This window comes from Falco cherrug, chromosome 4, assembly GCF_023634085.1.
Source record: "Falco cherrug isolate bFalChe1 chromosome 4, bFalChe1.pri, whole genome shotgun sequence".
NCBI classification, from domain to species: domain Eukaryota; kingdom Metazoa; phylum Chordata; class Aves; order Falconiformes; family Falconidae; genus Falco; species Falco cherrug.
The window spans coordinates 43,090,212-43,112,917 of NC_073700.1; the positions used below are offsets into that span (position 1 = coordinate 43,090,212).

The 22,706-nt window shown below is 39.3% G+C and overlaps 1 protein-coding gene across 15 annotated transcripts in view; it reads left to right on the top strand.

The window, feature by feature from the left end:
• Positions 1–22,706, top strand: part of CIITA (class II major histocompatibility complex transactivator) — a 47,694-nt gene that overhangs the window by 18,618 nt on the left and 6,370 nt on the right. For 10 of the 15 annotated variants that reach the window (XM_055709523.1, XM_055709526.1, XM_055709525.1 and 7 more), the window contains 17 exons: positions 826–954; positions 1,375–1,434; positions 2,800–2,883; positions 3,485–3,544; positions 5,456–5,605; positions 6,818–6,958; positions 7,112–7,168; positions 9,261–9,326; positions 9,787–11,491; positions 11,605–11,778; positions 12,656–12,727; positions 14,177–14,257; positions 15,677–15,769; positions 16,108–16,191; positions 16,285–16,368; positions 16,861–16,944; positions 17,578–17,646. In XM_055709523.1, coding sequence (XP_055565498.1) covers positions 826–954; positions 1,375–1,434; positions 2,800–2,883; positions 3,485–3,544; positions 5,456–5,605; positions 6,818–6,958; positions 7,112–7,168; positions 9,261–9,326; positions 9,787–11,491; positions 11,605–11,778; positions 12,656–12,727; positions 14,177–14,257; positions 15,677–15,769; positions 16,108–16,191; positions 16,285–16,368; positions 16,861–16,944; positions 17,578–17,646 — 3,193 coding nt within the window. Of the gene's footprint in view, positions 1–825; positions 955–1,374; positions 1,435–2,799; positions 2,884–3,484; positions 3,545–5,455; positions 5,606–6,817; positions 6,959–7,111; positions 7,169–9,260; positions 9,327–9,786; positions 11,492–11,604; positions 11,779–12,655; positions 12,728–14,176; positions 14,258–15,676; positions 15,770–16,107; positions 16,192–16,284; positions 16,369–16,860; positions 16,945–17,577; positions 17,671–19,400; positions 21,970–22,706 lie in introns of those variants that run through there. The other 5 variants (XR_008732121.1, XR_008732122.1, XM_055709528.1 and 2 more) reach the window with 4 other exon arrangements.

A 22,706-nucleotide genomic window follows, 5' to 3' on the forward strand; every position in this document is an offset into this window, starting at 1 on the left:
CCAACACAATCCTTGTTGCTTCCATGAGTGACCAGTGTCAGCAGGTACATGGGCAAATCAGTGAAGAACTGAGCACCAGAATCTGGATTCATCTTTGTGACTAACTGTTTCCCAGATTGAGCTTTGTGCTCTCAACTTCTGCCTGTTAATAACACCTGCAGGAGTGTTTCTTCACATCCATGGCCTCACTTGCCTAGTGACTGAAAGTAAGATGAATTTAGGGATCAAGGACTGACTCTTGTTACATCAGGGAAGTTTCAGTGATCTGAATATGCTTGAGCCTTAGCAAAGTCTAAGATGATGTAGATAAACTGAACATTATCAGGACATGGTGCCAGTTATTGGAAGGTGGACATCTCTTCTGTTAAGACGTTAGCATGGTCTTTGACATGTTTTTGGCCTTGCCCAGCTAGCAGCTTCACAGGCAATTTGTAGCTGCAGTTCAGAGGTTACCATGGACCTAACATCATTCTGAACAGGGAATGTGGATGGTACTGCCATATCCTGAAGAATAAGAAGGTTTGATAGTATGGATGAGTCTGGGCTGTGCGTGTAGGCCTTGGTGTCATAAAACAGATTCTGGAACTGTTTTATTTACTAGTCTCAGGGTTTAGTCTCAGAGTTCAGAAAAAGAAAAGTGTTGATTTCTGAGTGATAAATTACTCAGAGTTCAATTCTTTTCCTACTTAGCCAACATACAATGAAGAGCTAAAGCCTAATGTTGAAGTAACAAATCTGCCTTTTCTGTATCTCCTGCTACCTGTTTTTCTTTACTCCTTGGTTACGGTATTCATTGAGCCAATGTGTACTTCTCTTTAATTCTAGATCCTGAAGCTGATGCCAGCAACTGTGATCAGTTCAATAATATGGATTTCCTTTATACGATGGAAAATGGTGAAAATGGGGATGAACTGTATATCTGTTCCAACACCATAGAAGCTTATGCTAGAATAGGTATGAAAGCAGTTTGTTTGGGTTTTTTTAATCATTATTTTCAAAACATTTGCTATAATTATTTCTTACAAATCCTACTTTCAGTCTAAAGGAGCGGCATATAGTTAAGTGGCCTGTCCCTCATGCAGTGGTGGATCTAGCCAAGGTAGCTGAACCTGTGCATTGTGGGGTGACAGATGAACAGTAGCTTGTGGTTGTTGGGGAAAAATCTCTCTATTAATGGCTCCTTCTGCTTAATACTTCCTGTCTCAACTTCTCCTTTCTCATATTCTTTATTTCCTGAACAACAATTGAGAATAAAAACTTATTTTAGCTCTTCAGTTATACTGCAGAATTCTGTTGATGAGGGTAAGCTTACAAGAGTTTTACTGTGAAATTTACTGTCATTACTGTGTTCCTTCTTTTTTTCCTTCTTGCTAGCTGAATTAGCAGAATATGTGCTCAAAGATCAGCAGGAGAAGCAGGTGGAAGACACTTTTGGTAAGATTTATGTGGCAAAGATTAATTTTCTCCATGACGTTGTCCTGGCTAACATCTACATTGCACTTAATCCCCACAATCTGAACACTAGTAAGGTTTCTATACATCTGGTATCATCTTCTTTCCCCCTGGGAAGTGTCTTCCAGGATTTTCTTGGCAAAATTTGAGGGGTTTCTGTATTTTTACGGGCCTTTCTCAAAGATGGCAGTTTTATCTCTGAGCAAGTTGCTGATCATGTCACTATGGCCATAATATATGCACAGCTTAACTGTCTAGTGCAGTATATGCCCTCAATTAGCATCAGACTTATTCTGAGCAAAAAACAGATGATATATGTATGTTCATTAAACCTGACCCACCCAGAGGACTTAACACGTGTATAACTGCAGTTCATGAAGACATATTTCTGTCCAGGATGCACAGAGTGCATAAGGAAGCATGTCAGATTTTACTTCTCTCCCTGATCAATGCAGCAATGGCGTAATATACATGTAGTAAATGTTTTCTTCATTCAGTGCTTGACCAGAGATAATTGCTTGGCTTTTGGTACAAAATCATTGTTTTGGTAGTGGCCCAAATGCAGCTGATTACTATTTCAGATTATATATATAGTGTGGCTGTTGGGAAATCTGTAGAATTGGAAAGATTCACAGTATATCTGTAAATCCATTTTTATATTTGAGCAAAGTAATTTGGAATAACTTACCTAAGGTCAGTCCTTCCCTAGGACAAACCTGGCTACAGAAAGCTCACATGACTTTTTAAATGCTTTTTGCTGCTCCCTAGTGTGTTTAGAATCTGTGTGTCTGTGTGTTTACCTAATGGCAACATTTATATTGGTTTTAGAGGAAATGAGACACAGTATTACTACTTAAGTATTTGCCAGTAGAAGAATGGTATGGATGATAGCTTCACAGTTCTTCCAACACAAAACGTAAAATCTGTTTAGAACCCTTTACTGTGTCTCTTAAAAGATCTAATGCTTTTTGTACATATAATGAGTAAGTAACTTTACTAGTACTGAGATCACGCTGTGATACAGACTGTGATGTTTTATCCTTCGCTCATCATTAGAGAACTGAGAAGTATTTATGTTTTATTAGCCACTGAATTTATGGCAGTATATTAATATTTAGCAGTTCAGAAACTAACACAGGGTGACAGAATCTGCATTCAGAGCTCTGTGAGCTTTCTAAATCACATCGATCTGGATATGTGTTTTATTGCATGATTTGTTTTTTATCTTTTATTTGGAGCATATTTCATTTTTTCCTGCCTGTTGGCATGTTTCTCTTGCTTTTATCTTTTTCAATAATTTTTCTAGGATAAAAAAGGTTGACATTTGGCAATATTTCATATTTCTAGCAGGGAACCTTATTTTGGATGAAATGGCTGCTGAAAACACTGAGAGGTTTCCTGACACAAAGATGCAGAAATGTCACAAACGTTGTAAGTGAAAAACAGTGAGGGTCTGAAAGGCTGTGGTGTCTGAATTCTAAATTTGCATTATAGTACTTTGGGTTTACCACAGCTTCAATGCATCTCTCATGTAGTTCTTCACTTAGACAACCAGATGTTTTTCCTCTGACTTTGCTCATCCTGTTGTGGGCTGGAAGTGAAAACAGCTCCCCCAGACACATTCCTTACAATCTGCAGAACTTGTTATCCTATAATATGTCATTAAGCATGGTGTGTTTCTTCCTTTTATTAATCCATCCATGTGACAGCATTAACTTTGTTTTCAGCATATCTATACCTCAACAAGCATTAGCTGAACAATTCCCACTTTAATAGCAAGAACAGCAGCAAAAATCTTTGATTACTGGCATAAAAATCTGCTGCCTAATTGAAACTTCACAGTCAGAGTGAAATAACGTGAGGCTTTTCACATTCATGTTTTATACACTGGACCTGTACAGTTCTGAAATAGCTGAACTGAAACTGATAACGCCCCCTTGTACTTTAAAAAGTTAAAATAAATTTCCGTGGTGGAAACTTAAAATTACCAAACTAATTCAATATTTGTCACTTACTATCATCTTTCTTTCAGCATTCTTAAGCTCTTCAGAGAGTTGCTCTGATGCTTCACAACCCAAATACAAGAAAATGGGTAAGTTATTGGCTGAATAGGAAAAGATCATTGAGTACACATTGCCTCATGTTGCAAACTCTGCCTTGTAGGGAAAGTTTGCTGTCATAGATTTGATGATCTAGTGTTGTCATGCACTTTCATGTTTCTACTTCTAGTGGAGTAGAAATCATTGTAAAATTGCCTCCTTATACACCTCTAATTCATGATGCAACAAATCCATGCCCTCTTATCAGTAGCTATTAATCTGTGCATCTTAGGACCAGCTACGTGGTAGCCTAGGAACAGCTGGATCCTCATGCTTGAAAAGCACGTTCCTGCTGGCTGATAGAAAAATTACTTCCTTAGCATCAGCAAGAGGCACAGTTGAACTCTTCTAAATCCATCTGAGAGAAGAAAGCAAAAGAGTGGAAAATTGGGTCAGTGCTAAATTTTGTAATTTTTATTGTGTATACCTTTTGTTTATGATGGATAATGTGACCCAGGTGTAGTTCTGCCTGAGTCTGGAAAGTGCTCAGAAATCCTTTTCTGGAAAATTCTCAGAATATTATCAATCTCTCTACCTTACTTGACCTAGTGAAGGTGCTGAGGGAAGGAATATATACATAAGGCAGTATAAGTACTGGGTACAAAAAATCTAATTGACAGAAAGATGAGCTACGTGAAAAAATCAGGAATTTATTTAACCTGTTATAAAAAGAGTGTCACAGTATGATCCTGCAAAGATAAATGCATCAATTCTTCAGAAGTGAAGACTACCTACAGTAAAGAGGATAATGTGTACTAAAGTTCAGAGTGGTAAGCCAAAGATGAGATTCTTTCAAAGGAATTGAATGAAATGAAACTTTAGATTTGACAAACTGTTTGTGGCTAGCTATGACATACCTGGTTTATCTGACTGTAGCAATGCAACGATCTTTGGATAGGAAATTACATGGGAATTTCACATGTTGGTTTACACAAAAGCTGAAAAACACTTTGTAAAGTCTGTTTTTATACAGTAAGAATGAAAGGTTCCTATAACAAACTAATGCATCAGTTCCTCATAAACAATGTAAACACATCCCACTCTAAAAGGCTTTCCTTCCAGATGACAGTGTACACTATAGTGGCACAAAACACACAGGTTTGCAGCTCCTGATAAAACATTAGACCACAGAAAGTGACAAAATAGAGACTTAATTGTTGTTGCTAGACAGGAGGGAGAAATAAAAGCAAAAGCAACTCTGAGAATGAGAGTGGGGCAAAATCGAGGAAACTAGCCAACTAGTTCAAAATAAGCAAGTGCATTTTCCTTGTTTTGTAAGAAACTTTCGATAAGCAAATGAAATTATACAATGCGCAGGAGTCTCTCTCCCCATTTGTCCTCTTCTTGGAAAAAAAACAAGTGCTGCAGGTAAGTTGCATCTTTTAAAAGTCAGGTGTTTGTGACTGTTCTTCAGGAAAGCCTCTTAAAAAATACTTGTTATCCTTACAAGCACTGTAGTGTCTAAGTAGAGTCATGGTACTCAATTTATTGCACTTAGGCCTCTCTCATCTTGTGCAGTATTAACGCAATAAACTGTGCTTGGGAAACTTAGTACAGCCAATGTAAGACCTTGTTATGTCTTATCTGTCTGTCAGCCATGTGTAAGGTCACTTGCATCTAAACACATCTGAAAGTTTGTAGAAAGGCCAGGAAAGATGAAGAAAAAGAAAATGAAGAGAGTGAACTACTGGAAAAAAAGCCATCTACTACAGAATATCATAATACATTTTCAGTTTTGAGACCTGAGCAAATTTCATAAAGCTATTGTGAACTGTTCTTGCTTTTGGAAAATCAAAACGCAACTGATCAGAATCAAGTGATTTATGATATCTATTGAGACCTCTTCTTTGGCCCTCTTAACTTCTAACAATGAAATAACTTTCTCCTATTTTGCTTTTTTCAAGTGGAAGTCCCTGCAGTGTCTGCAGGGAATGGCAGTTTCTTACCTATGCCTCTCAACAGCCATCCAGCTAGCTCCACCTCACTCACTAACCAGCACACATCCTTTTCTGTTCCTGCTACCAATGTGTTGGAAAGAAGTTCTGACATTCCTGGTATGTACAGTACAGCTGTGAGTGTGTATCTACACACAGGCTGATCTATACAAGTGGAAAACTCTCTTATAAATCTGGACATTGACCATGAACAATGGCAGGAAAACCAAGTATGGCAGCTGTTTCAATCAAAGAGTTAAAAGTGTGGCACTCACTGAAAGAATGAAAAATATTCAAGGGAAATTAAAAGTTCATTGCCCCTAAAGAAATAGAATGAGTCTTTAATTGGTGAAGTGCAGGTTAATAAATAAGAGAACAGAGTTCTTTATTATACATTAATCTTAATAATTAATTACTTGTTTAAAGACTAGGAAATCACAGAATTTTCATTAATAAATTTGGTTTAGTTCCAATTTCTTTTTCATCCAGAGTTTTGTAAAGGATTGTGGAATAATTGCATTTGAAATAGTAGAGCAAAATCTAGGCTGGAATTTTGTTCACAAAAACTAAGTGCTAATCCAATTAATCCAAGTGATGGGCTGTGTAGCCACCTTGCCTTGATCACGTTGCATAGCAGACGTGCTACACTGGCAAGGGCTAATGACAAAGACACAATTCAACACCATTCACTACTAAACTATGCTGGAAAGGAACCAAGAAGGAGTGGTTAAATTAGAAATCTTGAAGTATCTGATGCTAGCTGAAACAGCACAAAGTAGCAGAAGACATTCTGTCACACCTACAGAAAATCAGAGCTATGGCTGATTAAATTGCAAGCACTGCATCATCAAAAATATTCCCCAGTGTGGGTTCAGAGGGAGGATGCTTGCTAGCTGCTTGTATAAGCTGCATGAGGTGTGATTATGTGGGAAAGACGTAGGGCGAAAGATGGTACAATTAATTCAGTTACATAATATTAACATATTTTCTCTCTTCTGGATCTCTGGTTGATACATTTACAGACTGTGCCTCAAGCACTTTCCTTATGTTAATAGGATTTCTATTTAGACTATCAAAAACTGGTGGCCACTGCAAACTGGGTAATCCCTTGCACTTCACATCCATCATACCTTTTGAGTGTTTTTGTTTAATGGATTCAATGGACCTGCTGTGATCCTGTAAATTCTGGTTTATAAACTCTCCACTGGGAATATTTGCCCAGAAGCTGCTGGAAAGGATAAGTCGCTTCTAGAAAGCTTTTTCTTTCTTAGAAACTTTTAGAAACCAGGAGCCTTTAAAAGCAGAAGGGTAATTATCCTGCACTTATTTCAGGATCTTCAGCACCTTTGATTCCGGATTGTCTACCCGTCGGCGTGAAGGGGAGCCAAGAGAATAGAGGCTTTGCAGATCCTCCTCAGCAGATACTTAACTTTCTTCTTGGAAATGGCACATCAGATGTTATATTATATCCAGGTAAGAGCAATATCCACATAAATAGGCACTTTTATCCACATAAATAGGCAGCAAGTACTGGAAAATCTATGCTGTCAACAAAGTACTAAGTTCCCTCATTTCAGTTTACTGGTAGCTATGATAGGCTGAACACTATCATTTGTTTCTTGCCAGTGCTGACTTCTTACACAGAAACGTTGATACCCCCAAGTTTTCCAGTCAGTTTATGTGGTAAGTAGAAAATGAACTTTTATATATATAGTACTTTGGATTGGGAGAGGGAGCACGTTGCTTCTACCCAAAGCCAATTCTCCCCTCCAGGCTCTGCCCATATTGACCTTACTGAGGAAAATAAAAATAAATAGCATTTCCTTCTTTGTGTTGATTACTGGCTGCTTAGTCTAGTCCAAAATGAAGAACAGATAAGGGGTTGTAGAGCTACAGGTTCAGCCATATCTTAGCAGCCAATCCATCGTTTGCTATGAAGTCCAGATTCTGGAAGAAGTCATCTTGTCTAGTTGAAACAATACAAAAACCCAGTGTGCTGGAGCATCATCAGAAGTGGAAGCTGTGCTGGTACTGGCATGGCCTGAGTATCTTAAATGCTGACTGCAGTCAGCTCACATGGGAGCCCCAAAACCACAATGGTGACAACTTAACTAAACAATACAGAAGCCCAAAATACAGAAAGATTTATAAAGAAATCAGAGCCTTGACCAACATACAACAGTCCCACCTGTGGTAGCAAACTTTCCCCAGCCACTTCTCTCCCAGCCCTCAGAGCTGTGAAACAGGGAGTTTGGGTTCAGTGCTCAGGGAGGGTGATGGCCCAGTTCCCCGGTGTGCGCAGTCGCTAGCCGCCCAGCGCGGGTGGCTTGCTCCCCTCCGGTGGCTAACACCCGAAAGAGCAAGGCTTTAAAGTGGGGATTACTAGGCAAACACCCCTTGGTTTGGGAAAGTATTTGTAAATTATGTATGCTGTTTACCTGAATACACGATACTAATAATTCCAGCTGGTTTACAGCAGCATAACATGGGTATGTCACAAACCTCAGAATTCCAAATGCAGCAGAAAAATTAGCACATAAGCTACCAAGTGAGTCTCTTTTCCTTTTTTAAGAATTATTAGTATCTGATTTGACCAATGCTGCTTCCTATCTAAATGTCTCATTACAGCTTTTCTTCGGTTTCCATTCTGTTGTTTTTATTTAATAAAATAAATAGTAAACCAAACCCAGACACTTGCCTGAAGACGGGCATGCCCCCTCTTGAATTAATATCTTAAGTTGATTTTTCTTCTACAAGAACTGTCTCTATATCAAATGTATTCTTTCACTGGAGAAAAGACCTGCTTATTAGAAGTCTGTGGGTGCTTCCCTGCTCTAACCATTCCAACTTTCACTGGCATGCAGGGTTGGAATTGATTTCCAGATCTCTGAAAATGTAAGATCTGTATTTTTTTTTTTTAAACCACATCCTACATCAAGATAAACCAAATATTGTGGCAATAAATACATTCGTACAAATCGAGGGAGATTAACCTGTTTTGTTTTGATGGTTTTTTTCTGCATCTCTGTTGAGTGTGGTTACCACAAGACTGTTGATGGGCTTGGGTTTGTTACAGTCTCTGTCAATTTAAATTCTGTCCTGCATCTGCAAAGCTTTTCTTAACAAAAGTTTTTCTAAAACTGATACTTTGTCATTACTAGTCGGTAGAAAATATGCTTTCTCTGAAAAATTCCCCCCATTTCTTTGTGTGTGGCAGACACTGCTCATCTGACCAAGTGCAAAAGTCTGCAGTAGGTTTGAAAACAAACAAGCAAAAAGAAAGAAAATTGGATAACGGCAGTCCTTTCTCGGGAAGAGTAATGGGTAAATTCTGTTGCTGACAGTCACTTCTCTGTGACTTTCATCCTTAATGCTTGGTTACAAGGTGCAGAAAAACAAAAGGAATCTATTGGTTTTGATGACATAAAGAAGTCCTATGTGTGAATGTGAATTTATGCAGAACACTGACATTTGAAAAGAACAGTGGATGTCAACTTGTTATGACAGGTCTTCTGCTTCATACAACTGCCGGAACAGCTGTCATCTTGTATGGTGTCATACTGCCTGCAACAGTTTGTCAGCTGAATTGTATTTGTGTGAGGATACTTTTTTCCCCCTTCCCTTGTAAAATAAACAAAATATCTTTCTCTGGATGATACATAATATATGTTGCAGTGAACTTCAAAATTTGCATTAGTCTTATTGTTAAAATTAATGAAACTGAATAGACTAGTACCTAGGTATCTTCCTCAAGTATATTGTTCTGTTTCTCCAGGTTTACAAATGTTCAAAGAAGTCCAGATTCCCATAATTCCTTCTGAAGAACCTTTCAAAAGACCAAGTGAGTTTAGATCTCTTGAACTTAAAACTTCCAGTATTTTTTGGCTAATTTTTCTGTGTTTCTTTGCAAATAGAAAAACTATGTGTAGGAATTGTCATTCAGCAATTTTTGAAGCTGTTCTGAGCGTCGAAGCACAATTCCTGTTTTTAAATTGTTAAACTTGTCTACCTTTAGATATCTAGCTGTAGTACCTACTTAGAAGGTCAGTGTATTTAGCTGATTTTATCATATGCATAGGTCTCCAAAATTATTCATTTCCTATGTCTGAAAGTCTGTTGTGCCTGCACTCCTAATTTGAGTACATGCAGTTGCATGGGATAAATCCAGACCTACATGCCTTATGGGAACTGATGTATTTTGAATGTATATTGAGTATGATTACGTACTTAAACCACCATGAAGTGATGTTGTAATCTGTGGAGTATTTTCTTCAGTTTGCATGTGCTATTTATTTCTCTAGAGCCAGTGGAAGCTTTCTGTACATCACTTATGGATTATTTCCGAGATGTGTGCAAATCTGTGGCCATGGAGCGTGAAGTAACTCTTGATCACCTGTTTATTGATGGGACACTTGTTCAAAGCCAAACTGAAACCAAGACTGGGAAGAATAGTGAAAAAGCCATGGAAAAGGAGCTGGTAACTTGCAGTCTGCAAGGGAAGGAGAAGGCAGTCCTTAAAAGAAGCCAAATATTTCAAATCCCCAGAGGTAAAGACTTAGAGACTAAAGTGATTGTGGTGCTGGGAAAAGCAGGAATGGGCAAAAGCATTCTTGTTCAGAAGATCTGCCAGGACTGGTCCAATGGAGAGTTTTCTCAGTTTGAATTTGTATTTTGGTTTGACTGCAAACAAATAAGCTTTCCTGAGAAACGATATAGCCTGAAGGATCTGCTTCTTGAATTTTTTGTAAAACCTCAGGAGGGAAATGAAGAGATCTTTGAGTATATATTGCAAAATCCTGCTAAAGTCCTTCTGATTTTTGATGGTTTTGAAGGCTTGCATGATCATGAAAATTCTCCTCGTTGCTTGGCCAGTCAGCCTGAAAAACACTTGTGCACTATAAAGGAGCTGCTTTCAGGACTCATACAAAAGAAGACACTCAATGGTTGCACTTTACTACTTACAGCAAGACCAAAAGACAAGGTGTACCAGTATGTGTCAAAAGTGGATAAGGCTATTGAAATAGTAGGATTTTCCCCTCAGCAGAGAGAGTTGTACATATCCAAATACTTTGAAGGATTACCCTACTGTGATAATGCCCTGAAATTAATCAAAGAGTGTGAGTACCTGTTCAGTTATTGTTACAGCCCTGTTATGTGTAGATTTGTTTGTTTTATCTGTGAGACAGTACTTGAAATGGGAAACGAAAGCCTTCCTTCAACTCTTACTGCAGTCTTCCTGAAATTTGTTCAGCAAAAGATAATACCTATGCAAACAGATGTTACAGCCATACAGAATCAAGAGAGTCTTGCTACACTAGCCCGTATAGCCTGGTATCTTGGAGAAAAGCACCAAAGTGCCATGAAAAGTGATCATCCTTCTAAGGAAGTGAAAGAGTTTGCTCTGAAGTATGGATTTTTCCTGCCTTTTGCATTCCCCAGACATTCAGATAGTGGAGAACAGGAATTTGGGAGCACATTCTCTGACTTTGTCATTCAGAATTTCTTGGGTGCACTTCACCTTATGTTAGCAGAAGACATCAAGGATAAAAGTCTAACAAAGTACCTGTCTCTTGCATCCAAGAAGAAAAAACCTTATAACTGGTTAGATTTAGTGCCTCGATTTTTGGCTGGATTGTTGTTCCTCCAGGATGACTCCTACTTCTGCTCCCGTTCAAATAAGGATGTAAAACTATCAACCAAGAAGCAAAAACCACTGTTGAAATATATTAGAAGGCTGCAGATAAATGAGCTCTGCCCAGAGAGGTTACTCGAACTTTTGCATTGTATTTATGAAACACAAAGCAATTATCTTTTGCAGCATGTGGCCTTAAGGCTCAAGCCAGACCTGTCTTTTCTGGGTGTAGTTCTTGCACCACCCGATGTCCATGTACTGCACTCTATTTTAAAAAGGTCAAGAAAAGAGTTTTTCTTGGATTTGCAAAACAGCAGCATTGACATGCAAGGGCTAAAAGACTTGGTTGGCCTAAAGAATGTGGCATCTTTCAGGTTGGTCATTCTTTGTAGATAGTAGTGTCATTCATAGGAGTGTGTGTAGATGACACTTTCACGCAACAGCAGCAGTTGTATCTGTTGATTTCACATGTTTTGTCACTTCACAGGGCCTCCCTCAGTGATACAGTCAGGCTCTGGAAATCTTTAGAACAGGCAAAAGACTACGAACTGCTGAGAGCATCAACAGAGAAATTCATTCTTGATCCCTTTAAGGCAAAGACGATGAAGGACATCAGTGATCTTTCAGACCTTGTAAAGATGCAGGAGAAGATGATCAATTGGTAGGCTCATTTATGATCAAAGGTCCTCTTAATATACTAGCTATTTAAGAAAATGGGGGTACACTGACACTGCTGGAGAATAGAATGTTCTGCTTGTCCAAAGAAGTAATTATGGCTGTGCGAGCTCTTGTATCATCTCAAAGTGTTCTCCTACCCTGATGTGTGGTGGTTGTCATGGCAGGGAGGAGCAAAGATAGCACCGTGCAGAATATTTATCAAAACTGCCAATAAAAAAGCCAGCTGTCCTTTTTTTCTTCAGACTTCTTTATAATCTCTGAGTATGCTTTCTTCTAGTTGTTTTCAGTTACATAACTTGGGCTAACTGTTTTTTCCCCCCCTGCAGCACCTGGGCCATAAATGAAGGCTTGTTTTGCACTGGTCACAAATGACCTGAGTCAGCCCTTTAGCTCAGGAAGTAAAAGCCTGTGTTATGTGCTCTATAAACCCTGTGTTTCATCCATGATTATGGTGTGGCCAGGGGGTTGGTTGCAATTAAAAGCACACATAAAGTATTTTGGTTGGGTTTTTTTTAAATAAAAATGGTGAGTTCCATTTTAACACAAGCAGAATATTTTGATTACAAATATACACAAGTAAGTTTTGTGTTTGATGGTAAATACTTGATTTAGAAGAAAGTATTTTTAAGTTTTATTGGCAAAAGAGAAAATGACTGCACTATGAAAGACTATAAGCAGATTGAAATGAATTGAATCAAGAAAGGTTGGAGCAGAAGTTATTCTGAAATTTCCTGGTTCCTCAGTTAATGCAGAAGTTTTGGTTTTATTTCTTGTAAAAGTTTACTAAGAAACTATTTTTAAAGCACTGTTTTGTTTGCTAAAATAATGATTGTACTCTGGTTCTACTGTGATTTATTTAGTGTGCAAGATGCATCTGGTTGCAGCAGCTGTGGAATTCCTGCCATCAAAAACCTCAAAAAAATAGAATTTGCGTAAGTGATATATAACTCTCTGTTGATTGATATAACATTACATTTAAAACTGAGAAGAGTCATGGCCAGGCTGGATGGGGCTGGGAGCAGGCTGCTTTAGCGGGAGGTGTCCCTGCCCGTGGCAGGGGGGTTGTAACTGGGTGATCTTTGAGGACCCTTCCAACCCAAACCAGTCTGTGGTTCAATTATTGGCTACAGTCATTGAACTGATATCTCGTTAGTTTTTGGTAAAGCATTAAGTAAACCCCATTTATTGCTATTTTGCTTTTCTCAACCAGATTTATTAAGTTATGGCCCAAACTCAAAAAACATTGTTTCTGGCTCTTGCAGTGATATAGATCAACATGGTTCTATCGGTGTTGTTTGATTTTACTACAAGTTAGTTCCTTATCACCAGATGTAGGTCTTGTGCCACAGGGTATAAAGTGTGTCAATTGTGATCCAACTGCTTGGGAAATATTTTTTCCCCAGAAATGCTCAACTTTTCTGAGTCTTCTGATGCAATTTTCTGTCCTATCAGAGCTTAGACCATGAGAGAATAAGGTCAGAGAGTGCTTCCCAAATAAAATATTTGCCACCATTTTCTAGGAAGAAGGAAGACTGGTTTGGAAACTCTTTAAAAATTAGGTTTACTGATGTTTCTTTTTCCCCCCAAATTGTAAACAGCCTCCAAGTCTATTCTGTTGTTTTAAACATCCTGCCATAGAATGTGAATTAGTTTGGGCAGAAATTACAGCAGTGCAATGGAGAACTCTGATTAGGTCTTCACGTGTTTCCTGCTCTTCACATCTGATCCAGTCTAGAATTGCTGTGCTTGGCCTTACTCTTGATTTTATGCTGCTTCCTTTTCTCATTTCCTCTTCTACTTTCCCTTTATTTTAAAATTTTGGTTAAAATTCCAATCCTTTTAACTAGGCTGAACTTGTTCTGATACCAAGGAAACTCAAAATATGAGGTTAGCATCTGAAGGAAAAATGCTTGGAGCTGAAATATTAAAGTTCAATTTATGCTTTAAGCTGCAATAAAATATTGATCTTAAGTTGTTATTCTAAATTGCCAGTAGTTGGAGGAAAAATAGTATTTTTTTCATCTCGGTTAGCAGGATTATAATACTTAAAATCCTGAAGAAAAAATAGAAAAAGAACAGAAATACAGGAATCTAAACCAAGTGAGGTGAATCTTGCAGAGAGTAACAAAAAAGTGGCAGACACATGTACCACTGCCTGTGTGCAAGCAGCTCTGCTCTGTCTGACCTTAGCCTTGTGGGGTCCTTATCTGGAGGCTCCAAAGCAGAAATCCTTGCTGCAGATGGTAGGGAATGGCGGCTTCTGAGGAATGTAAACTAGCTTGCATTTTGGGGTTGCAGGGGAAGAACTTAAAAATTTGTAACTTTTGCTCTTTCTGAGCATGTGAAAAAACTGCTGCATGTCTATATTTATTTTCTTTCAGGCTGGGTCCAGTATGTGGCCTTCAGGGATTCCTAAAACTTGTGAAAATTCTTGCAGCATTTCCATTGCTTCAGCATTTAGAGTGAGTAATGCTAAAGTTTAACTTTGCTAATGTTGCTCATCAGCAGCCCTTGATGATGGCAGAGCTCACATGGACAGAAACATTTGCCAGCAAGACTACTTCCTCTGAACAAACTGAACAAAAACATTCAGAGAGTATAGCAGCAGACTAAAAGCTAGCAGTCTTCATCCTTCCTTAAGACGCTTCTTAGTGGTTCGTTCAATACCCATTCAGTCACTTCCCTGTGTGTTCTTCAGCGGTTAAAAGCTTGTGGGAAAGGTTTAGCACAGAGCCCCGCTGGGGCTCCCCTTTCCCACCCTGACACTGACCAACACTGCCCGCAGATTACTTATTTCTTCATTCAAGGTCCACAGCACGCCAGAGTCCCAGGCTCCCTCGTTGTGAGTTTGAGAGACTCATGGTCCTGTCTTCCCCAGGAAAGAACAGGCTCCCTGCTGAACCAGAAGCAGGGTTAAATTTGGAGGTTAACTTCAGTATTTGTGCTGGTCCAGTGCACCTTCCAGTGTCAATGAGCATCCTGAACTTCTGGTAGAACTTGTAAGAGATTGAGCTTTGTGGATTTGATTCGTATAAAAGACACAAAATAGCCATACTCGGCTAGTACCTGGTTTTGTTCTGCCAAGTATTTTCAGGCAGTCTTTGTCCCTTCCTTTGCCAGGAGCAGTATTAGAAATAGAGTTTTAAGAACTCCAGTTACTATTTGTTCTCTTTATCCATGACAAACCAGCTGTCACTGAACTTTAAGCTTCTTTAGGCTAGAAACAATTGTGGCAACAATAGTCAATATTCTGCCTTCATCTCTGTGGGAAGATTACCAGGGGTTTGAGAGGGCCTTCGGCCTTACTGGCTCAGCCCATTGGCCCTTTGTCTGTATTGTATCTGGCATTTTCATGATATTTTTGGAAAACAAGAAGGTCTAAAATTGAAATGAGTACGATGTATCCCAGCATTATCTGTCAGATTAGAAGGGGATCCAGTATCTAAAATTGTGATTATCTAAAACTCTTTCTGTCTGGATACCTGAATGAAGAAAAACTTAATTTCTAATACTCCCTGTCTGGAGAAGGAGCTGTTTAGGCAGGGATTTACAGTGTCTGCTGGATTTTCAGTTCTGTATTTCTGTATGCACAGGAAATCTCACTTCAGCATTGCTGGAACAGTTATTTCATAACCACTTTAATAATGTTGCATATTAAAAGAAATGGGTCATGCCATTCAACTAGTTAAAAAAAAATCTTAGGCTGTGAATTTGAGAAGTAGAGAGCTGCTTATTAGAGGAGCCGTAATTTGCGTGATGCTTCTTGCTGGCTGAGGCTCCCGCAGAGAAGGAGCTTCTCAAGATAGAGTGGTCTCTGAGGTGAATAAGCCACAAAAATTTAGATTAAAAGGGAAGCTGATTTTCTCCTTGTTGTCACCCAGTCTTGATGCTCTGAGTGAAAATGGCATAGGAGATGAAGGAGCAAAGAGCCTATCTGAAGTCTTTCCAACCCTGACATCACTGGAAACATTAAAGTAAGTGCAAGGTTAACAGTTCTGGGAAATTTTGAAAAGAAAGAAATTAAACCTAGAGCCTTAAGGGGCTGTGTGTTAACAATTATGAGCACAACTGACCCATGGGCATGGAAGACCAATGAGCCTATGGACACACTTAATCTGTACATTCATTAAAGAAATAGGTTAATCCTACAGTAATTCCTCATTTCCCTTCAAGGGCTGTAATCTTTTCCTCTGTATTTGTCCTAAACAGACTGTCCAAATTACATAAAAAAGACATCAAAATTTATTTTATTCACATTGTAATATGTTACAATAAATGCGCTCAGCTAACCAAACTATCTCACTTACTGTAGCTTATCACAGAATAAGATAACAGATGTGGGTGCAGAGAAACTAGCTACCGCTTTGCCTTCTTTGTCTTCATTAAAGACACTAAGGTAAGTAGTTGTATCCTGTTCGGTTGTTTTATACAACATACCTTTCTATCTCTGTCAAAAATTACTGAAGTATACCGCTCTGGTTTTCTGCAGCTTATACAATAACAGCATTTGTGATTTTGGAGCAGAAAATCTTGCAAAAGTTCTTCCTGCGATGGCATCTTTAAGAGTGCTAGAGTGAGTATGAAATCTGTTCAGATGGCCTGGGAAAGCTCACTTGCTTGGATACTGAAAATCCAAATCTTATGTGCTCAGAGATAGAGGAGACAGAAATGGAGGAATAAAATTTCAGGGAAGTTTCACAGGGAAAATCTGCTTATGCAGAGGCCAGGTAGCCAGTGGTTAGAAAGGATTAAGGAACCAGTTTACCATAAAAACCTAAACATTTATTTTAACATGGGAGATTAGGGTCATGGGGAGTTGGAGAAGGACCTCAGGTACATAGAAAAAGGAATTCCTCAGATGAGCTAACTTAATGAAGTTCCCGTTTGACCTTTTGAGTATTTTATTGCTGGTTTTTTGCATCAAGGCTCTATTTTGTTTTTTTTCTTTCTTCCCCCATGTGCAGATCAGCCCATATAGTATGTTTGATTTTTGAATGAAATATTTGATTACACCACTTCATAATATAATGATGTGGATTAACAAAGTCTTCTTTTTTTTTCTTAGTGTTCAGTATAACAAAATAACTGGTGTTGGAGCCCAGCAGCTGACTGACAGCCTACGAAAATGTCCCCATATAAAAAACTTGGTGTAAGTCACTTGATATGCTGTTTGCTGTATCTTTGTTCTGTAAATTGGGTTAGAACTCAAGCTGTGTTCTGTATTTCTCAAGTTTATAAGAAGCAAACAAAAAAGACATCACCAAAATACAAAAGCAGTTACAGAATTGTTAAAAACATTGCCTCTGGTTTTAGCTGCATTAATTCCCAATTGTCCCAGGCAAGCAAGCTTGTCCTGCTTAAAGCATAGTTTATATTGAGCCTCTCTTTGTTAATCTTCTACCCTCCCAGAGTACCTGACCTACTCTAGGCTGCAGGATGAGTATTTGAAGGCTAAACAATGAGCAGCCACCGTTAGAGGTTAAATATACTGAAGCTGCCAGTACACATTCAGGGGAAGAGAGACTGATCTAAAGAACAGTTATGGAGACAGGACTGTAGTGTGTCCTATAACCAGTCAGGCAGGTTGTGCGGGAAACTGCTTCTAAATGAAAATATATTTTCATTTGTTCCATAGCTTTAAATACTTTTATAGTATGATATTCAAAAGGAAAAGGCAGCTTTTAAAAAAAACACAAACAAAAACATCCCAAACACATCAAAACAACTGTGAAGCAAATTACAGTTCTCAAAATCTCTTTCCTTTCTGAATTTGCCCTTACAGGATGTGGAATCCCACCATTCCCTATGGAGTTCTCGAACACCTTCAGCAGCTGGACTCTAGGATCAGCGTGTAGGTTCAGAAGATCCCATAAAGGTAGCATAAATTCTGGCTCCCTGAGGCAACAAGATTTGTTTCTGTGGCAGCTGTTGATTCTGGTCTCACTGGCAGCAGGCACAGTGACAGCATCAATGCATACGTGGCTGAGTAAAGAGATGCTGCCCTAGAGTGGCACAGGTTGATATCACATCAGGCCCCCTTTCCCCCGACTCACCTTGCATCCCCCACCTCCCTGGCACCAGCACTAGCAGACTGCAAGAGCTGCATCAACAAGAATGGACTTCTGAACTCCTAGATCGGCCCAGTTCAGTGACTGGCAGCTGGCCTGCTTACCTTCTCTCTTCTGTTGTGGGAAACTAAATAGCATTTTTTTATTTCTCTTAGTTAATAGAAGAGTTCTGTACTCATTAGAGGTTGTTTTGTGTTGATTTTTAGTGAGTCCTTTCACTTCTCCGTTGTTGAATACAAATCCTCAATGGCTGTTTGTGAAGCTGTGCCTATACTGTACTCGGAGCAAGCCGTTGCTTCCTACAGTCCTTGTTGTCAGTCTCTTTCCCGTGGTTTAGCCACTGGCAGCCACTTCTACTTCATTGATTCTGCCTGCACAGTTTCAAGAATCCTTGAAATAATTGCGTTAGCAATTTGCTAATGGTTTGCTGATGATCATCAGGATCTGCCTGAAGGAGCTGCAGCAGGTATGGGAGGTTAGGGTTTTGTGTAGGACTTCTGCTCCTGGTTTTCTTCTGTGTGCTTCCTCTTACTCTTAAATAAATAAATAAATAAATAAATAAATAAATAAATTGCGCAGGATGCATCAGTGAAACGAACCCAGTGAAGAATAAGAAGCCAGAGTCAAACCAGGTACCAGATACCCTCCAGTTTGCTTTCAGATGACAAAAAACACATTGCAGAGTGATGGCCAGCTGCTTGAGCTGTGGTTTCAATGGCCCTGGCAATGGCTGCAGTTGCCACTGGCTCCCTAAACCATGCAGTGAGCCAGGCGTTTGCGTGACTTTGCTCTCAGTGCACTAATCACCGGTGGTGGACTGGGCTGTATATACGGCACTGATCAGGCGACAGGTTGTGGAAGACCGAGGTGCCATACCAGCTTCACAGACTACTTTATACAGCAAAAGTGAAAAATTGTAGTGATCCTTAATAGCCTACAGTACAATTAAGTCTCCGTCTTGTTGGATAACCATACCTAGTTGGGAAAGAGTACATGAGGGATATGAATTCTGCCAGGAAACCTTATAAAAGCCAAGCTTTCTCTAACCTCCTGTAACCTGTCATTAAGAGTCTCTGAACATGTAGGTCAGCTCCCAAATGACTTTGGTTTTCCTCTGGACACAGAGAAATGGCAGTCAGTGGTAGAGAGCTCCGCTCTGTGAAAGCTGGTGGTTCTTGGACACCAGTCAGCTTTCACACCAAGCAAAAGATGTGTTTAACGCAGCTCCACGTAAACAACCCCTCGCATCTCCCTCCCCTGCCATTCTGCCTGTTTGCAGCACATGCCTTTGGCACCAATTGCCACGTTAGTGTAGTATTTGAGTATGTGAGGAAACAGTCTTCTTCATTAGCACTGAGGATAAGTAGCAACAGGAAGTGTGGATCCTGTCTCCCAAACCTGCCAAACTTGAAACATCCAGCAGGTACCAGTCACTGTTGTCTGTTTTCAGAGCACCTTAAATATATGGTTTTGGTGATGTTAATGGTGATTAAGCTTATGGGCGTACATGTCATAATCTGTCTTCATCATTTCACAGGTAACATAAAGAACAGGAAGGTGTCCTCTGTGTTTTCCTACCTTCTTGCTGCTTTATGAATTGGTGGCTGATTTCATGACAGTGGCAAAATGGAAAAGTCGCATTTAAGTCTGAGTGACACTTGAAGTGGGTGAATGGAGTTCAAAAATTTTAAAGGTCATTTAAAATGCTATTCAAACATCCAGTTGTATTTCTACAGAAGTGCTGAAGAGTTAAGCAACATCAAGTTTCAAAGATGAAAAGAGCATCTGGATTTTGTGATCACCATTAAAGGTGACTAGGAATCACCAGGATATTGATAGTATAAAATTCCATTATTGATTTATCAAAGAGTAGACTGCAAGCTGCTGGACCTGCAACATCTGAAGTAGTGACATATTAAATCTAATTGTTTCTTGGTGCCAGTGGTAACTGCGATCAGATTCCGTTTGATGATTTTTCAACTTGCAAAGCTTATGTTACAGATTTCATCTGATTGTCTGGACTGATTTGAAGCATTAGGGTCAGCAGCATAAAGAATAATCGGTCTTAGAAAACTGTCTGGTATTGTGTTCACAAGAATCTAGAAGTGGCTCTTTTCTTGATGGTAATCACCAATGCTATATTAAGTGATAGAAAGGTATTTTCTATCACTTTCTTGTTATAGAATCTTTCAAAAAGATTGGGGAAAAAGGTGTAAAGAGAAGAAAGGAATTAAAACTGGACAACTAGTAAGGATTTTTCTGACATTATCACAGAAATCCAAATGCATACAAATAGCTTCAGTTTATTGCACAGAAATCCTCAAAGTGACAATCTTCAAAATTTTTTACTCTGTCTCAAATGAGAATTTTAAATTCATATACCTGGATTGGGATTTAGTTTCTCACTTGCAGGTGGCAGTGTAGATGTACAAGCATCAATTTTATACTTGCAGTGAAATCACTACCGTGTGTTGTTTATGTAGCCTTCTTCTCTTACGGTTATGAGTAACTAGGCAATGACAGACAATAATATATTTCAAAGCATTATCATGTGTCTGTGGTGCTGGTCTCAGTCACATGTGGGCCAAATACTGGTCCTGCTCACTGTGAAAGCAAACCAACCATCTCCTGTTTTCTCTTATTTCAGCTCTGTGAATATTCAAAGAACTTATAAACATACAGAGACAATTGCTAGAACTCGCATTCTGGCTCCCCATCCAGATACAGCCTGGGGACAGAGAAACAAAAAGGGACAGAAAAAACCAAGGAATACTCGATATGCCACAAATTGGGAAGGAAGGTCACTACTTCACAGTTAGCTCAGGGTTAGCTCAACAACCTCTTTGAATTCTCTTCTGCTAGGAAGCACTGATGATACTGACCCAAGGATCTATGCAAACTAGAGTCTCTCTACTTGCCTCTCAAATGATCTGTTCCTTGGTTTTAAAGAAGTCCCCGATCTTTATGTTTTTTCCAGCAAATTATACTCTGTGCCTGCAGAATCTTGACAGCAGGGATGGAAGAGGGCGGGCAAACTACAGAAGGAAGGAAGGAAGGTCTGGTTTGTTGTTTCTGTTGATCAGAGGAGAGCAGGGAACCAGACATGGTAGTACATGAAGGCAATAGTGCAAGAGACCAAGGTGGAAAGACTATGGACAGTATGATTCAGCCTGGAACGTGGTATTTTTCTTAACTATCTGCATGGTTCTTCTCTGTAGCCAGAGTCTTGGGAAATGCCTCATTTACACTCCGCTCTTTCAGCTGCTTGAATGGGAGGTAGTTTGAGCCAAATCTTGTGTGATGTTCCCCTCAGCCTGCAGCCCTCCAGCTGCGCGGGTCTGTGGTGAGCCCTTGTCTTGGCTTCCCTTAACTAAGAGGTGGATGACAAATGCCCCTTTAGGTATATATTCTGCAGCTACACTTCACTGAACCTGAATCTGCTAAATATTACACAGGCAGCTGAGTATTACTGGACACTGGATGGACTCATAAAATCATGTTGGGTATACTGCTGTTCTCTTTCTGTGGGTTAGTGGGAGATGTATGTTTATAACGTACAGATTGTAAATTGTGATACTGTTGAAGGCTAACTCAGAAATTTAGAATGGTCTGACTGTTTGGTGCAAGATATATTTTGTATATGCTAAGTTGACAAGTTCAGGCTGTAATCAAAAGAGTACACAGCATTCTTAGAGCAAGGATATTCTGGGACAATCAGGCCTTGAAGAAACTGTTAAGGATACTTTGAGGATGTTTTGTGTGCATTGCCAACTTACCAAGAAGACTCAAGGTCCATGTATCCTTACCTGAACTACCCTCATTATAATACCAAAAATCACACCCCTAGGTCAAAAAGACTCTTGCCCAGATGAAGACCCCTCCCCTCAGCATGCATGACAGTAGAAATGGTTGTGTGACCACATTAGAATTATATTGAAATCTCTAACCAGTCAGTGTAAAGAGGATCGATTTGGAAACTTACTAACTCTGCAGGTTTTGTGTATAAATCTGTAATGGAATGTCCCGTTTGGTGGGCTTGCTTTGTGGAATACTACCTAGCCTCCAGCTTTGCACAGACCTGAAATAAATAAGCAATGTCTTCCCGAGTGTGTGAAAACTGACTTACTGCACACCAAGTCACGCATCTGCTTTGCCAGCAACAATACAGTGTTTTGGTTGTCTTTACACATCATTTTTTTTTAAAGTATTAATGAAAGTGAGTATTCCTTTTTACAGTAGCTTGTAGTACCTATTGAAAATCATGTTCTTTTTTCTCTTGGAAGCATTAAGAAATCACCGCTGGCTTCTGAACATGATGAGGTGCTCAGAGCTTTGTATTGTCAGTTAATGGAAAGTTCTGGGTGCAAGGGAGACATGTTGGTGCTGCTGGCACTTATCAGTTCAGTGGGTCTGGAAATGGAGAAATCCTTCTCAACAGGCAATGTGATTTTGCCACGCCAACTGACAGGCTGTGAGTCCAAAATTAGAAGATATAAAAGTGCTGGCTGAAGCCACCTGCTAATAACAGCAAAAAGTTTTTTTTCATCCTTTCAGCTTTTTGCCATTTAAAGTTCTAAAATCAATAAAGTTTCAAGTCTGGATGTTCTTGTGGCACAAAGCTCACCCAGAATGCTTTTGCCAAATGAGTGCCTTGTATATAGAGGACTGAATTCACTGGCTAGCCTAAAAATGCTGTTCTGATCAAATCCGTGTTCTAAAAATCTTTTAGGATGAGAAAAAATACTACTCTCTTTATGTCCATGCTCTTTTTTTGGTCAAAGAATGCCAAGGCTTGTGTTATGATGGTAGTCAAATCCTGTAATCTGAGTACTCTCCTTATCCT